Source organism: Rhinolophus sinicus, chromosome 1, assembly GCF_057876585.1.
Source record: "Rhinolophus sinicus isolate RSI-liver-muscle chromosome 1, RSI-T2T, whole genome shotgun sequence".
NCBI classification, from domain to species: Eukaryota; Metazoa; Chordata; class Mammalia; order Chiroptera; family Rhinolophidae; genus Rhinolophus; species Rhinolophus sinicus.
In genome coordinates this window covers 143,059,007-143,076,255 of record NC_142501.1, presented here as the reverse complement: position 1 = coordinate 143,076,255, position 17,249 = coordinate 143,059,007, and the positions used below count along the sequence as shown (strand labels likewise).

Genomic DNA, 17,249 nt, shown 5'->3' with positions numbered 1-17,249 from the left:
TAGTGGAGGATTCCATGTAATGTAAGCCCTCAGCTAAGACTAGTTTACAGAAAGGTAAGAGCATGAAGTTTGCACTAGATGGTAAGTTCCTCAAGGGCAGGCACTGCTCTCGTTCATCTTTTCCCTCCACCACCACCTTCTAGGGCTCTGACTGGTCCTCAATTCCATAGATGTTTATTGAACACCGACTGTGTGCCCGAAACTGCACTGGGTAAGCTGCGAATTCAGCAGTGAACCAGGCAGACGAGGTCCCCACGTTGTAGAGTTTGTGTTCTAATACAGGAGACAGCCAAGAAGGAAACAAACAAGTGGTCTCACCACAGGCTCTGGCAAGCGCCTCCCAGGAAATGAACTGAGCTATGTAACAAAGAAAGGGCACCTTTATGCTGAGACCTGAAGGCTGATGAGGAAGGAATTGCCCCTCAGCCTTCTCTTCTTACTTAATAGCCCCCACTCCTTGAAGTTCCCTTTCAATAGACTATTTACTTAAAGGGATGTAATAAGGTGACATGTTGCGCGTTTTCCTAGTCAGTGGGCTCACAAACCACGGACACGTCTGATCACTAACAAATCATAGTCTCTCTAAGGGCTGTTCAGGTCCCCTGCGCTGTGGGGGCAGCAGCCCTGGGGCCCCAGGACATGGCACCCAGCTGCACAGCGCTCTGCACTGAGGTCCCTCTGACTGACGCTGGTGGTGCTTTGTTTTGCAGGTGAGCCGGCCTCACCCCAGCGACCACCCTCTCTTGATCCTGTTTGTGGTGGGCGGAGTCACAGTGTCTGAAGCCAAAATGATCAAAGATCTCGTGCTGTCCCTGAAGCCAGGAACCCAGGTACCAAGGCGTGTTTGGTGATAAGCATGGGAGTCCTGGGGCAGGGGCAGGGTCAGGGCCAGGGGGAGGAAGGGTGGGGAGGGCCCTTCTCAGGGTGACCAGAACCCCCCTCTCCATCCCGCCTCCTCCTCTCCCACCTGCTCCTGCTAAGGTCACATTCTCCTGCCTGCGTCCTCCTGATGGGGGTGCAAGGAGGAGAGAGAGCTTTCCTTTTGCAGCATCTCCTGCCTCTGGGCTTCAAGGGCTAACGCGCTATTGTCCCTATTCCCTGCTTCTACATAAATTCTCTTGTGTCCAATCGGCGCTGAATGACTCAGGAGTTTTCCCTGCTTTCCAGGCTCCAGATAATTAAGGATAACTCCCAGGACTGCCTTCCCACTGGGGCAGTTAATGGGCTGGACGAGAGGACTTGGGGACAGCACATTACTAAGACAATGACAAGTGTAGAATCTTTCTCCTCTGTCATCTCCTGTCAGTCCCATCTCACTCCCCAAGTAAGAGGCCTGGGGGTTACATGGCAGCTCTGAATCTGCAATCTGACAAGTGGAGAGAACGTGCCTCTTAGCCCAGTGCCTGGTCCATAACCCCCAGTAAATTGTGGCCACGGTTATTATCAACCTTCTGAGCAGGGACTGCGCTGCTGAGCAGGCCCAGCGGAGGCTCCTGGCATGAGGCCGCAGGGCACCGAGGAGAAAGACCAGGAAAAGGAGAGTCCCTGCCTGGTGCACTCTGATCTGGCTGGGGAAGCAGAGCCTATAACTCACTAAGATGAAAACCCTTCCTTAGTGGGTTCCCCAAAATACAGCCTGAGACGGGGACATGAGAGCAGGTAGCTGACATGGGAAATAATGCCAAGAAGCAGAAGTGAGGGAATCAGAAAAGAGGCACAGTGGAGGGAGAAAAACCAGAAAAGCGAACATCACTGAGACGGTTGCTGCTGTGGGCACTTGTGTCAGTCCTCTGGGGGCCCCAGCAGCCGGGTATTACCTGATGCGGAAGTGTCCTGCTGGACGACAGGGAGACTGCGACATCTTCCCATGACCCCACCCCCACTCCGGGTTGTGACTCACGCCTGGGGTTATGTCTTCAGCTTTGGGCTACCTCTACATGCAGCTCGGCAGCTTTCCATGGTTTGGAGAAAGCAAAACAGAGATGTGAGTGTGGTGCTTCGGGTGGGACGCTGGCTTGTGCAGGGGACCGCTCACAGCGGCGCAGAAACCCAGTGGGATGCCAGCCCAGGCCTGGCTGCCAGGGGTACCAGTGTCTTTGTCTCCCACCTCCACCCACGACTGAAATTTTACCAGCTATGACCACGACAGGCGATAGTAACAGCAGCCGGCCAGGTGTGCCCTCCTTCTTGTCTTCTTGTCCCATCTGTTGTTCCAAGCCTTTCCTGTACCTCTGCTGGCGTCCCAAGTCCATAGTCTGCAATGCAGCCCTGACCGCTTGCCCACTGCTCCCTATCTGCTGGCCTCATCTCCTCAAGCAAACGCAAACACCTCGAGGACAAAGGCTGTGGTTTTCCAGGCCCGAGCACAGCGCAGGAGCTCCATAAGTCCTGTGGTCTGATGGCTTCATTGGCTGCAGGAAGGCTGGCTGGGCATTGGAGTGGGTCACCTGGGGAGGTAGACAAGGTCTGATCCCTGTTGGTCTCCAGACACCCAACTGAAAAGTGGGACCGGGGTATCTACTGAGTTACAATAGATTCTCGAGCAAGGGAGTGACCTGTCTTTGGTGGGGACCATTTCTGCTGTGACTGTCACGTGTCATGTTCAGAGCGTGTGACCTTTCTGATAAAGTGGTGAATTCTGCCTCATTGAACACCCTCTCCATCAGCACTGTTACGGATCTGTTTAATGAGCGATTGCCTTTTCAGCAAGGCAATTTTTTTTTTTTTAAATCAGAAAGCACACTTCTTGCCACCCCTAACCTGGTGAACCAAATTCTTAGCGATTCAGAACAGTCATGCATTGTAACAGCCTGACAGACACGTTAATCCCCACTCTAAAAGGACAAAATGCAGACGTTTTCAAAGCCAAGTGACCTGAGTTTGACAACAGAGGCCGCATCTGCAGTGGCTTTGCTGCAGTCTGACCCTGTGCAGCCATCTGCTCCTCAAAGAGCCCTGGGCTTAAGCAGCAGCTTTGACTGCTATCGGCCTTTGTGTGAAAAGTTCCCCCGAAGAATTAACAGGTCCTAAGAAGCTTCCAAAAAGGGGGTCTTTATCACTGTGCCCTTCATCTCCAAGATTTGCAAAGGAGGTGGATTACCTGGGTGTTTGCTGGAGTGACACCTGCAGGGGCAGAGCTCCTCTCCTTAGGCCTCCCCAGACTCGTAGCTGCCCCAGCCCTGCAGCTCTGCCCAGACCTCCTGCTTTCAGAAGGGCAGCAGAAGTCATGCACACAAACTGCCATGCACACGAGTGTCAGTCTGTGTTTAGAGGCTGTGGGAGTGCGACTGTGAACTAAACTGAATCTGTGCACCGACAGCCCTCAAAGACACGTCTGGCAACCAAGGGAGTGACTCTGACGTAACTGTCAGTGACAATGTAGGTGTGTCATACTTCCTTCTGTCCTTAATATCCAGCCTACACAGAAGCATCTCCAGGGACGAGGATTTGCCCCTCCCTCGGCAGTCTCCTTGAGTCTTGCAGGGCTTCACTGGTCGGACGTTATGCCTCCCCTAGATGAGTCCAAATTGGCCTCCTCAGTGTGCTTGCTCATCAGTGCTGGTTCTAGCTGTTGGGCCACCCAGAACTGACAAGGAAATCGGGCCCATCCCTCTCCTGCGTGTCCTGCCCCAGGGCTGCTCTTCTCCAAACCAAGTATCCCTGGTTCCTACAGCCACTCCACCCCAGCCCTGACTGTCCTAGGCCCCGCGTGTCTCTCGCTTACGCTTGCCCACGATGGGAGCTGACAGCCATCCCTGGTGTGGCCCGATCAGTGCAGAAGCACCTGGGGCCCTCTCCTCCTCACCCCACCACGGCCTACAAGGCCCCACGCCATCTCCCTCCTGCCTGCCTCTGGGCCTTCTTTTCCTACCACCCTTCCGCTTGCTTACTCCCCTCCAGCCTCAGGACTTTGCACTTGTTACTATTTTATTTTCAGGACCTCAAGCAGGGTCTGGCGTGGGGTGTTACGATTGTTCATTGGATACCAAATATTGAGCACTAGAAACTTTACTTGTGTTATTGCAGTGTAGATAAAAGTCACTTTTCTGGAGACCACGCCAACTTGTTGGTGTAGATTATGGACAGCTAAAACCACTCTGTCTTTTGTGTCAATTGCTATTAATCCATGTCTTCTCTATTCTGTACCTACGTGGGTGTCCTTTGGACCCAAGTACAGGAACTTAAAATAATGTCTGTTAAACTGGATTAGTTGTTATTCATCTACTTTCTGCCGAGCAGTGTTCTTTATGCTAAAGATAGAGCAGTAACCAGACACATTCCTGCTTCCGTGCAACTTACACACTAATAGTAAGCAACGGACCTTAAACACGGAAACTCCAGCCAGAGATGCGTGCTGTGGTGGCAGTCACTGGAGGGGAGGCTCCTTCACATGGCACAGGCTCCTCGGGAAGGAGAAGGCTGGGAGCTGAGGCTGGCAAGGCATTCAGGGATCAGCTCTTCAAAGGAAACGGATGGAACCCATTCAAGGCACATCCAGAAAAAGTGACAAGGGTTGCACGAAACAGTGGACTCCAGAGGCCACACTCACACCCGCTCCTCCCACAGGACGGTTGTCACACACTAAAATGGGCGTGTTTTCTCCACTCACTGTCCGGGGTTGTTGTTGGCACGCTGGTGGGAGAAGGTGGGCAGCCAGAGAAGGGCCTCTTTCCTGACGGCAAAAAAAACAAAGGGATCAAAAAGGCAACTCCCCACCCCCTCACTGCACATAGCCGTAAGCACCGGTAGGAGGTTTGCAGGCTTCCCTCACTCGCGTGTGCCTGGCACTGGCCTCTGTCTCACTCTCTCGCTGCCTGGTGTGGGGCTCCATGCCCAGACAGTTCTGCAGGCTGAACTCTGTCGCTGGATGGTGGCCAGGAGGCCAGCAGGAGCCTGAGGTTGTGGGAGGAAAATAACAGGGAGGGACCCTCCCAGAAAACACAGGGACAGGCCAGCTCAGGAAACAGGAAGACCAAGTGGGCAAGCTGACCCACCATCCACAGCTTTTCTCAAGCACACGCATGGTGCCCACCCAGCCTTTCATGTGGTTCTACATTTCTGGGGCTGAATAGTTGATGATAATGTAATTTTTTACAAAGTAGACCCAGAAATGTGCTCCTACATACACAATTTTGCACTTTGGAGGTTCCAGAACACCTGAATCCTGGCTGTAAAACCTGGCTCCAGGTTATTCTAAAGTTGTTGGGAAGCCCAAGGAGAGGAGTCAAGTGACTACTTTTTGAAAAGCCATCAGAACGGACAAAGGTGAGGTGACCATCTGAAACCTCTCACTTGTCATTCCTTTGGAGAACCTGGTCAGCCCTGCACACTGACCTCTGAGGTTCACAGTGAGCTTTCCAGAAAGCTCTGTCCTGTCCATTGAATTAATCCACTGTCCCACTGGTTTAATGAACAAACCTTTCCTATCTAACACACATGTGTGAATGTGTGACTGTATGTGTGCGGATGTGTATACGTGGGGTCCTTGACCTGGGAAGAATCTCCCACGTTTAAAAGAAATCTCCTGTTCCTTTCAATTTACGATGTTAGAAATCAGAGGTATATGGAATCTAAATCCTGGACAGCCCTGCTTCCTCTGTTCTGTGTTCTGCAGAAATAGAACTAGAAGATGCTGACGCTTACAGATTATAGCGATGGACTGAAGAAGTGGGAAGTGGAAAGAAAGCCAGGGAGCGTGGTTCCTCGGCAGCGCTGGCCTGCTCCTGCGTGAGCTCAGGGCCGGCTGAGCACAGAGACTGAACCGCCCCCCTTCCAGCTGGAGCGGAGTGCCGTTGTTGGGCCCCAGGCTGCCGTAGGGGCTTGGTTCTGGCTCTCAGGGAATCCTAGTATAAACAACAACTCTGAAAATGCTCAAAAGCAATCTAAACCTCAAAAGATACCTAAGATGTGAAAATGCTTAAGGACCATTAACTGTTACACTGTAAATGAAATGTTAGCCGCGCAATCCTGCTTTTCGTTCAAAATAGGAATTTTAGACAAATAGGTTGTTAGTTGAATTGATTTGAAACAAATTTATGCAGCGCTATGTGAATTGTATTTTACTAGGGAAACTTCCTGCTGGCCACTGCTAAACTCACTGTGTTCTTTATTGTCTTACTGTTTTTGTTCATACATTTAATCATTCACTAACTCACTACATCAGGGACCTGCTATGTATTGGTCCCTGTGCTGAGAAAATGAAAAGAGTTAAGGAAACCAGGAATACACGGTGATACCAACAGCCATGGGAACATACTGTCTTGGTGGTGGGGGCTGGTCTGAGAAGGCTTCCTGGAGGCAGTGATGTCTGAACAGACTGAGAGGTCATCAGGCAAAGAATGATGGACCTCATATTCCAGATAAAAGAAGCGTCTCCAAAGCTTCAGTTGTGAAACTGAAAACAGTTTGCAGTGGCTAGAACGTAGGAGTGATGGTGAAGGGCGTTGGTGACGAGGGGGTGGGTGTGGAGAGCTGAGCAGCCATCAGATTCTAAAGTCCTGAAATGCTCTCTAAGATGGTTGGGCTTATCAAAGGGCAGGCAGGAGATAGCCCCTGAGTAACAGGATCAGATTTATACTTGGGAAGGATGGCTCTGAAAACTACTTCCCTGCATCGTCCCCGGTGACTGCTTTGAGCCAAATGGAGGGAATACAGCAGAGGATGAAGATAGCCAATGACAATAATAGCTACCATTTTAAGCCCCCTGGAGCCTGTCATTATGCTAAATATTTTACATATATGTTCACATCTGATCCTCATAAGAATCATGGGAGGCGGATATCATTATTCCCATTTTACAGATGAGGAAATTGAGGCTCAGAATGATTAAGCAACTCTCCTGAGTTACCTGTCTGGACAGTGGCCCAGCTGGGGTCCAACACAGCCTGGACACTGCTCAGCCTGTGTTCTTAAGCCTATACTATCAAGCAAGAGCCCTGGGTCTCAGTGCTGCTCTATCCCCTCCTCAGAGACCCGCTAACTTACTTCATATGCTGCCTCTGTTTTCCATCTGTTTCTCTTCAGCCCTGTACAGAGCAGGCCCCAGACACCCTCGGGTTCAGCCCATATGCTGTGTAACTCTCTGCTTGTTTAGATGTCGAAGGGCCTGGTCTTTGGTTCCAGCTCGGTCGAGGCGACCAAACCCAGAGTCTCTGTCAGCTGTGGCTGGAAGCCCAGCACACAAACTGAGAGTGATGGATTCTTTGGTTCAGTTATCACTGCTCTAGAAGGGTCAGCATCCACTGAGTCTGTAGCCTTTTCTCTTCAAGTTCATCAGTCCTGCCAACAAGACGTAAGCATCCTGGGAGACGCACTCTAGCCCTTACACTTGCCCTCACTTCAGCCAGAGAGGAATAGGCCATGTTGGCACTGGAACTGAGGACCGAGGATCTGGCAGTGGTGGTGGGGACTGCCAAGTCCCAAGGACAGAGGGGCCTGTGGCAGCCCAGCTACACTGGCCTCTGCTACCTCCCAACAGTCACTACCAGAGACTGTGCCAAGGATTGTGGTCGTTATGTATGTGTTTTTGAAAATATCTGAATAAGATTTCTTAACTTGTAGTGTATGAATCCTAGTTGTACACAACCCACCTACCACTATATTCAGAATCTAGTGTGCATGAAGCATATTTTTCTAGAGAGTTGTTAGGTTTCATAAGATTCAGAAAGTAACCTATGACCCAATCACAAAACCACAATAAAATAACAGCTCTCAATTGCTGAGCATCTCCTGTGCTCTATTCACTTGACCTTGTGTAGGTCTTGCCACAGTGCTGCGAGCTCGGGGCTGCAGTTTTCCTTGTAAGATAGATGGATGGATGGATGGATGGATGGATGGATGGATGGATGGATGGATGGATGGATAGATGATAGATAGATGGATAGATGATAGATAGATGGATGGATAGATGATAGATGGATGGATGGATGGATGGATGGATGGATGGATGGATGGATGGATAGATAGATAGATAGATAGATAGAGTCTCCAAGTGAAATGATTTTCCCCGGGCATAGCAATCAGCAGTGGAGCTGGGCTCTGTGGGTGTCTGATGAGGGGGTCACCATTCTCCACCAGCTGTTAGGTTGGCCTAGGAGACCCTCTCCAAAGCCACATGTTGCCGTGGTATCTAAACCATGTGTGTGAATGATAGCGGCTTCTACTATTCACTCACTGCCCTCAAACTTATCATTTGCCCTCAAGGGAAAAAATGCAAGCACAGATTTCAGTGTATTTTTTTCTGCCAAAAATATGATTAAGCTGACGTTTACCATGTATTTTTTTAAGTTAATTCTCTTTCAAGAAAAAATAAAATAGCTGCTTTAAAGACTAATTTTTGTTTTAAGCAGAAAACTTTTAATAACCTTCATTTCTTTAACAACAAGAAAATTATAAATTGCTTCTTTTTTTCCTCTCCTCCCTTAACTTCATCCGCATCTGCTTTGCCTCCACATTCAAGTGTGGACTCTGTTTTTGATCAGTAACCTGGGAAATTCATTGGTTTGGTTACACCTGGGACAAATCTGGGGGTGAGAGGGGAGATAGCGAAAGAAGTGGTACCTGGCAGGATGGCAGGTGGAGCCCGGCCCTGCTGCTGGCCTTGCAATTCCCTTTGCTCCGGTTCTGGGCTGTGGAAATCCCATTAGTGTACGTACTTCCTTCCCCATTTCCCATAGTCACCTTCTCTTCTAGTGGGTAAATAATACCTGCCTGTGCAAAACCTCACCAGTCTTCATAAAGCACATCACAAGCCCAGCCCAACCCTGCGGAACAAGCTCTCCCGGTGCTGCAGACAGAAATCCGCCCCAGAGGAAAGGTCCAGACTGAGGGAAGCAGGGAGGGTCACGTGTCACAATGACAGGTCAGAGGGGCCCAAAGGTCCATGTGGACCAGGGGAGTACAGCAGCCTTGCCCGGAGCCCTTGAGCATAGCAAAGTGACTGAACAGATACTTAGACGCTGGAGCCAGCTCGCCTGAGTTGGAATCCTGACTTAACTACTTTCTGTTGTTTCTTTGGACAAGTTACTGAACCTTCCTGTACTTTGTTTTCCTTACCTGAAAAATAAGAATACTCTATGTACCTATTCCATAAGGTGGTTACGAAGGTTAAATGCATATTAAGTGAGATCATCCTCGGTGCTGGCACATCATAAGAACCGATCAATATTAGCTGATATTACCATTATCCTCATTGTTACGAGTTGAAGTTCATCCCCCTCCCAAAAGGTGTTGAAGCCCAAACCCCTACTACGAATGAATGTGACCTTATTTGGAAATAGGTCTTTGCAGGTGATCAAATCAAGATGATATCATGAGGGTGCTTGTATGACTGTGTCCCAATAATAAGGGGAAATTTGGACAGAGACAGACACACACAGAGGAAAAACAACATGAGGACACAAGGGAGCTAAGAGGGAAGCATGGAACGGATGCTTCCTCACAGCCCCCTGAAGGAACCCGCCCTGCCAACGCCTTGATCTTGGACTTCTGGCCTGCAGAGCTCTGAGACAGGAAACTTCTGTTATTTAAGCCGCCCAGTCGATGGTACTAGGAAATGAGTACAGTCACCATCATTGTCACCCACAACATTTACCTGTGGGGTGTGCCTTCTCATGCTCCGGGAAGGAGGGACAAACCTCTACTTCGAGGTCAAATTCCTGAATCGAAGAGCAACGGCAGGATGGCAGGATCAAATTCAATTTAGCAGCAGGGAGGTGGCTGGGCTGGGCCATCCTTAGTGCCTGTTGGTGAAAGTTTCAGCAGACACAAACCCACTGTCCCACAGGCTATCCTTCCACCCAGGACACTAGATCTGGTGGCATTCAAGCTACCACCTTCTGCCTTTTATCTCCACACTACCCACTCTGTGCCTTCCCCCAAAGAAATATATTCCATTTTATGTCTCATCATCGAATAACCTGGGATTGGCTTCCCTAATTGTCTGCGGTGTGTTTGCCCCTCCTGTTGTTAGGTAATCGTGCTGTCCACTCGACTCCTGAAGCCACTTAACATTCCTGAGCTATTATTTGCAACTGATCGGCTGCATCCAGACCTTGGCTTCTGAGCATCTGCTAAGAAGATGAGACCTACGTGAGCTGGAAATACCATGCTATTGTCTGTCACCGTTCAACATATGCCTCCAAATCCAGTGTCCGTAGTACTAAGTGTGGGTATGACTGAATTCTGCCCGAAGGGTCTTGAGAACCCACAGTGAAGTACGTTGCTTTGATTCCTTTGATTCTTTTTTTTTTTTTTTTAATGTTTTTCCACTCTTTTAAAAATGTCAAACTGTCTTTCAGCTGGCCTACTTTGTAATCATTTCAATTTATTTTTAATCCTCTATTTGTGGTCTTCCTGATTTCACCTCCAAGTTCATTAATTCTAAATAAATGCCTGTTGGTAGATTACAGGCCTTTGGATCTGCAGTTGCTCAAAAAGTTAGGAATGCTTTAGAATTATGAGTACGAGGAAAGTTTGGTGTTTTTCTTTTTCTTGAGATTATATGAATGAGGGAGGAGCATTGCAAATAGGATCGGAGGCTTTGTTTCTCGATCTGAGACCTTTCTGAAAAGGCTAGGAGAAGAGGGAGACCAGGTTAGGGCTGCTCTGGTAGTCTGCCTGCGTTGTAAGTCGGCCCACCACCATAGCGGGCTGCATTGTCCCCACCTGCACGCGGGGCAGGGCTGCCAGCCTACTTGGAACAGCAGTGGGAGAGAGGTTGAGGAGAGGGCTGTCTCAGCCTGTAAAAAGTTTCCTCTCCTCCCAAAAGCAGATCCCCAATAAAGATTTCTGGTCCCAGGGAGTCTAGATTTGAACCCCAACCCCTGTGACTTTTGTGATTTCATTTCTATTGAAATATAAACTTTCTTTTCTAATTCTAAATTTTCTTCCTGGCCATAGCAAAAAAAATCTAGAACCACCTAGTGAAATTATATACGAACTGTGGCAAAAATTAACTGTTTGGAACCCACACATTTGTAAGTGTGTCGTTGATGGAAATTTCTAGCATTTCTAAAAGGTGTTCGTATAAAGAGATAAAGCTGAAAAACAGTTTCTAGTGTGGATTAAAAGGTGGAGGAGATAAAATGTAAATCAGAACACTCAGATGTCTCCGTTTTAGTTCTCGACAAAACAGTCATTTTATGAAAAAATTGTGAAGCCGGAAGTCAGTCTGAGACCTAATCACAGTAGATTTTATAGACACTGATGTTCTTTATTTTTCTGTCCAAGTATGTTTTCCACTTCACACCAGTTGTTTCATGATGCTGCAATACTGAAGATGCTTTTTTTCTTTCCACTAATCTAGAAGTTTGAATTTGAATAAGGGAGAAATGGCAATAGCTCAAAAGAAATATTTAAAGCAGAGGTTGCTATTTTCTAAAATAAAGAAGTAAGCTGCTATGTGTCTCAAATCTGCATTTATTCATTCAGTCAATCACTCCATTCATTCCCAAATCTCGTGTGAGCGCCTGGCATGTTCCCGGCACTCTGCTAGGTTCCTGCCATGCTGGTGAATGAGCCTGAAGCGACGGTGACCCGGTGGCTCTCACAGAAAGGGCAGCTGGCACGGCTGGTCCTCGGGCCCCGTGTGAGGATCTCCTCAAGGGTAAGTTTTAAACCATATGTCTATCTGCAAAGGAAACGTTCTGTAAATATAAAAACCAGACTGTTAACAAGTAATCACCCCTGGGAAGGATTGTAAAATAGGAGGGCTAAGAGAACAGGGGTCTTGCCCTCGAGACAGGTCTGTGTTGTTTGAATTTTTTTCACAGCGAACATGTATTTTGGTATTACTTTTGTGGCTTTAATGTATTTGTATGAGTTAATTTTTTAAAAGAAAGGAATATGCAAAAGCTTCTAATCTGAGATGATAAAAGGTGGACGTTCCTGCTTGTAAATATTATCAGTAAGCAGTTGCTATGTCTGAACAATGCTCTCAGTGCAATATTAAATATGGCCAAAGGCAGTCTCTGAAAGGTGGAGGCAAATGTCAAAAGCCTGGTTTATCGTCATCTTTTCCCGTCCCTGTGATTACTGGTTGGAGAAACTGAGCTAGGCAGGCAATCAGGCAGCGGAAGGCTTTGGAGAAAAGGTGAGCCAGAGAAGTTTGTGGTGACCAGAGTTTGGTGTGAATAAGACGGTAGGAGTCACAGGACAGAGCACTGCTCCTTGAGGTAAAAGCGGGAACATAATGGAAACTTGGTATAGATCTTTACCAGATAAGGAAGAAGCAGGGGCTCAGGAAATGGGGCATCAGTGCCTCCATCTGTAGAATCCAGGTATTAATGAATGGTACCTACCTCATGAGAGGGTCGCCATAGAAGGAAGCCATCCCAAACACAGCAACAAACGCGTAACACCCAGGAAGGTGGGTATGTACTGCACCTTGCAAAATGATAGTCTCAACAGGAGAATAACGGCAAATGAACACAAAATTTGGAGGCATCCCTGGGGTCCATGGGAGATGAGAAAATGGAGGAATAACATCTTGGTTCCAGTAGTTCCAAGACTGTATAGCTCCGAAGCCAGGAGCAGGGCCTGCAGTCCCTCTTGATGGCATGGGTTCCAATCCCCCCTTTTCCACACAGTGTTTCCCTTCTCCCAGCTTCAGCTGACTCTGATAAAGCGTACTGCATCAGATTGTTAAACGAATTAAACGTGTGAGACACTTAGAACATGGCGAACTGGCTGAGAGCATAGACCAGTCACCATTATTGGTAGAAAATGTCTAATGCTTGCTTGCTCACCCAGGATCCTGTGTCTGTAATAGAACTTTCTCCACCACTAATGTAGTTGTGTGGATTCTGAGACTGACACCCTGACTTAACCATTTCCTCCTCATCCAGAGATACCAATTCTACAGGGATTTTCTCTGTACCTGGAGTCGGCTTCAACGGCTGAGCTGAGTGGTCATGTTGGTTTCTCCTCTCTGGGCCTGGGTCTGAGTGTTTACCACCTAAACTCCGGCTGGCCAGAGCCAAAATAAGCACATACAAATGCAAAGCTTCTGCCAAGGACCTCCTGGGCCACGCTATAAACACAGTTGATAGAGATGTAAATACTCTGTAGCAATTGACTTCCGCCTTTGTAAAGCTTCCTTCTGGAGTCCGTGTCCCAGCAAACGCAGCAGGCACAGCAAAGCATTTGGAAGTGCTGGAGCTGCTTCAACCGCCATGGAAATGGCCCTGCTGACACAAGGGCCCCTCCTTTACCATGTTAGCCCAGTAAAAACGGCTTCCAGCGAGCTCCTCCCAAGACTGCTATTATTTATTCTACCCTGGTTGCCAGAAACAGATTCTCAACAACAAATAATCCAGTATCACAAATGCTGTCTGCTGTCCCTGACCAAGGAACATCAAGAAACTCCATCTCTATTTTAAAAGGAATTTTAAAAGACAAAACCAGATGATGGGGGGGGGGGGGGGCTGGGATTTTGCCACAGTCTTTTGTAAACCAAATCCCATTCTCTTCTCACTAAATTAGGAGAGTAATGGGAACAAGAACTTTCTGGAAACATCTCTCTTTAGGCTCTAAAAGGACTGCAGAAAACACCAGTTTTCCTGGGATATTTATTATAATAAAGCCCTCTGGGCCATTCCCCGAGGCCCCTGTCTTGACTTATTGGCAGAGCCTGTGGGGTGGCACCCGTTTCTCCCACCACTGCAGAGGCAGGGCCAGAAGATACCCAACTGTTCATTTTTGAGGGAATTGCCCACAAGTTTGTTCATTCATCCAGAAAACACATTGGTTTTCTCCTTGTTTGGGGTGTAAGATGGATGTCGAAAACCCATTTTTCAGCAGAATGGAGGGCTCACTGTAAATATGCCCCCAGCTAGGGGCTGCTGGGTGGGCAATGCGCTGGGCTTGCAGATGCCAGCAGGGCAAGGAGCCGGGACGGGTGGGAGGATTTAGCCAGCTCCACACTGTGCCACGCCAGGCAGGCTACAAACTGTTTGAATGTTTTTGATTTGCAGCAGGGAGGAAACTCGAAAACCAGGCATCATGACAGACACGGATCCAGTTCTGTGGCACACGGGCTGTGGGCTGGGCGGGACCCCACCCCTGCCTGGATGTCTTTATTACTGAGCTGGGACTGAAGGCCAGTGAGCAGCCAACTAATGGCAACAGCAGATGTGGTCATGGCGGCCAGGCGGGCCTGGGGCCAGGAAGGAGCCTCAAGCCCATAGATAGCAACAGGGAGGTTGAGGAAAGCAGGATGAGGAACATGGGCCAGGACAGGGCCAGCGTCTGGAAGACAGGTCGCGGAGAGCTCCCAGGGAGCTTTGCTTAGAGGAGCAGGGTTGGCACGCTGTTGCCAACTGCCTGGATCTAGGCTGTGGCATCAGACAGACCTGGGCTGGAGTCCTGCATCTGCCACTTAAGAGCTGGACCAGCCACTGAATTCTTCTGAGCCTCCCTTTTCCATATCTGCAGAGGGGCTAACAAAGGATTGTGAGGTTGGTGTGGAGAAACACCTCACACAGTGCCTGACACATAGGATTTCTATACATAGAAACAGTGATTGTTACTACCTGTGTGGCCCTAAGCAGGTAATTGAATCTCTCGGCCTCGGTTTTCTCACCTTTAAAATGGAAGTGGTATTACTACCTTCATCACAGTATTCTTTAAAAGATTAAAGGAGATAATTTATAATCTGGCACATTGTAAGTGCTCAGTAAAGTCTAATTCCTTTCCTTTCTCCACTCCCCTGACACACATTGCCTTCCCCGACCCAGGTAGCAAAGGTGGGGCTCCCCTACCAAGGTGGGAGAGGGCTGGTTCTCGGCGCCGCATGGTTGTAGTTCAGAAGTTTAAAAAACACTGTAAATGCTTACTGTGTGCCATGGGAGGCTATCAGAACACAGGCTCGGAGTCAAAGGTTCACGTAAATCCACACTCAGCCACTTTATGGCCGTGGGATTTTGGCAAATTGTGTATCCTTGGTGACCCTCAATTGCCTTTTCTTTGAAATGGGAGAAATGATACTCACTTCATAGTCTGTTGTAAGAATTATGTCTATAAAATGCCAATTTAAAGGAATCTTAAAAATAAAAAAGTAAATAAAAACAAACAGGGATTAAGAGACCCTAGTAATGAAAGAGAGAAGCAAAGGTAATGAAACATGAAGCTAAATCCGTGAGAAGAAAACATGATGTATTCTAGAACTATAAATAGTCAAGTCAGCCTGAGACAGTGGACACAACTGGGACTTGGGTGGTTTCCAGCTCGCTCGCTCTCACATTCTCTATCTGGCTCAGTGGGGCCTTGAACAAACCACTTCATCCCTCTGGGTGGAACAGAGCTCTCAGACCCCTTCCAGCCCAAACTTCCCGTGAAGCATGAGAAACTGAGTCCAGCACAGTGGATACGTGGGGCGACCATAAAGTGCCAGGAGGTGCCGCTGGCAGCTCAGCAAGGGAGCAGGCGAGGTGTGCAGTCTTGCGGAGCAGATGGAAAGGAGAGGGGAAGGAGCAGTAATAGACGGCAGTACAGCTCTGCTCAGCACTTCTGCGAGGTGGAGCCCACAGGGAAATTCTTTATCATCCTTAATTCCAGAACATGGGTAGAAGACCATTGTTAAGTCTACAAAGATCAACCTCTCCCTCAGTGGACGTTATTAATACAACCACAGAAGGAACAGAAATAAAAATGACCAGAACCTATTCAGAGATGCTTGTCACTGCCTCTGAATGAAGATATTTGTAGAATCTCACGTTAGCACCATTTCCCTCCCTGCCCCTGACACTCAGCCTTCTCTGAGGTTAGGTTAGGCTTGAAGTGTAAAAAATTGCCGCCCCCCCCCCCCCCCCCCATATAAGGGCAGCACCAGAAGTCCTGTCAAAAGCAGGCAGGGATTTACCCTGTGAGAAAACAGATTTGAAAGTCTGGCACCATACCAAGTCAGGCCCTCAGTAACTATTCATACTGGCTGCTTCCCTTGGTCCCACGGTCCCACATATGCAGCAGTATTTTCTACGCGAAATGTTACAAAGGAATAAGAACAGTGAATACTGTAAACAGTAATATGAACGAGCCACTTTAAAATGGAGCCAGAGCTGCCATACCAGAGGAACAGCCTTGTAGGTCTTATACCTCAAAATTTGAAGTGTTAAAAACTGAGCAAAATGAGCTTTGAACTGGGCCTAAGCAACCTCGTTACCCAGAGGACTCCTTACAAAGATAACAAGATGACTATTGGACTGATGACTATCGGAATGAAAATGAAAGACATTGTTTAGAATTAACATCGCTATGTAGCGTTATCTGCACCAATAGAAATGCTGTCCTTCTATTGATGAAATTGTTCCCCTTTCTCATAAATACCCATTGCCTTTGTCTCCTAATAGGAACATTATTTGGGCTTCTGCCTGAATTAACGATTCCCAAATAGCTATTCTTACTGATGTCAAATAAATGCTTGTTTCCTTCTCAATTTGAAAGGTCTTTTTAAGTTAACAATATAGTCAGAAGACATTGATTCAGGTCCTTGGTGTGAACTCAAACTCGGAACCTGTTTTTCTCATCTGTAAAATAGTATTACCTCCTTCACCCTCCTCACAGGGTTCTCCCGAGGAATAAATGAGATCAGGTATGTGAAAGCACTACTCGAAAGAAATATAAGGTGTGACTATTTGCCCATAAAGATGGTGACTCACTGAGCTTGCATGAAAGGGCTCTGGAGCCCAGACGGACACAGATGAGCAGTCTGGCAGTTTCAGCACATACACTTGTAGCAGGAGCTGCAAGGGAGGGGCTCCTGAATGGCCCAGATCAAAGGCTCCGACCTTCTACAGAGAGACTAAAGTGTACTGTTGGAAAGCAGCATACCCAAAAAAAGAGGACTGCCAAATCAAGCATATATGGAGCAGCAGTAACCTTGTATATAAGTATTAACATCTTCAAGGTTTAGCTGAGCGATGTCTTCACAGCATAAAACGCATTGCCAGACATTTGTCTTAGGTTTACCTGTGGGATCATGAAGGAATTGAATAGGAGAAATGCAACTCTTGAATATAAAGCAGCAAATTGCAATTTACAACACTCATGGTCTGTGGCCTTTGATCAGATATTTAACTTGTTTGTAAACCTGTTTCCTCATCTACAAAGTGGGACTAGGAACAGAATGCACGTCTTTGGTTGGCTGTGACACTTAAGGTATAACTCTTGGAAGGCACAATGCCTGACTCAACATGCACAAGATACTGAGTAATATTTTGTCTGAAGGACAAAAGGTGAGTGATTCAATAAAG

General features: G+C 47.8%; 1 protein-coding gene and 1 long non-coding RNA gene across 3 annotated transcripts in view; one reads left to right on the top strand and one right to left on the bottom strand.

The window, feature by feature from the left end:
• SCFD2 (sec1 family domain containing 2) overlaps positions 1-17,249 on the top strand; it is a 455,173-nt gene that overhangs the window by 359,796 nt on the left and 78,128 nt on the right. For both annotated transcript variants that reach the window (XM_019740184.3, XM_088790215.1), the window contains exons 8-9: positions 711-830; positions 9,971-11,605. In XM_019740184.3, the coding sequence (XP_019595743.3) occupies positions 711-830; positions 9,971-10,063 (213 nt within the window). In that variant the 3' untranslated portion in view covers positions 10,064-11,605. The remainder of the gene's footprint in view (positions 1-710; positions 831-9,970; positions 11,606-17,249) is intronic.
• LOC148759280 (uncharacterized) lies at positions 11,401-12,951 on the bottom strand. Its single transcript, XR_016018556.1, has 2 exons — positions 12,300-12,951; positions 11,401-11,629 (listed from the first exon to the last, which is right to left on the bottom strand). It is a non-coding gene; the product is annotated as an uncharacterized LOC148759280 (long non-coding RNA).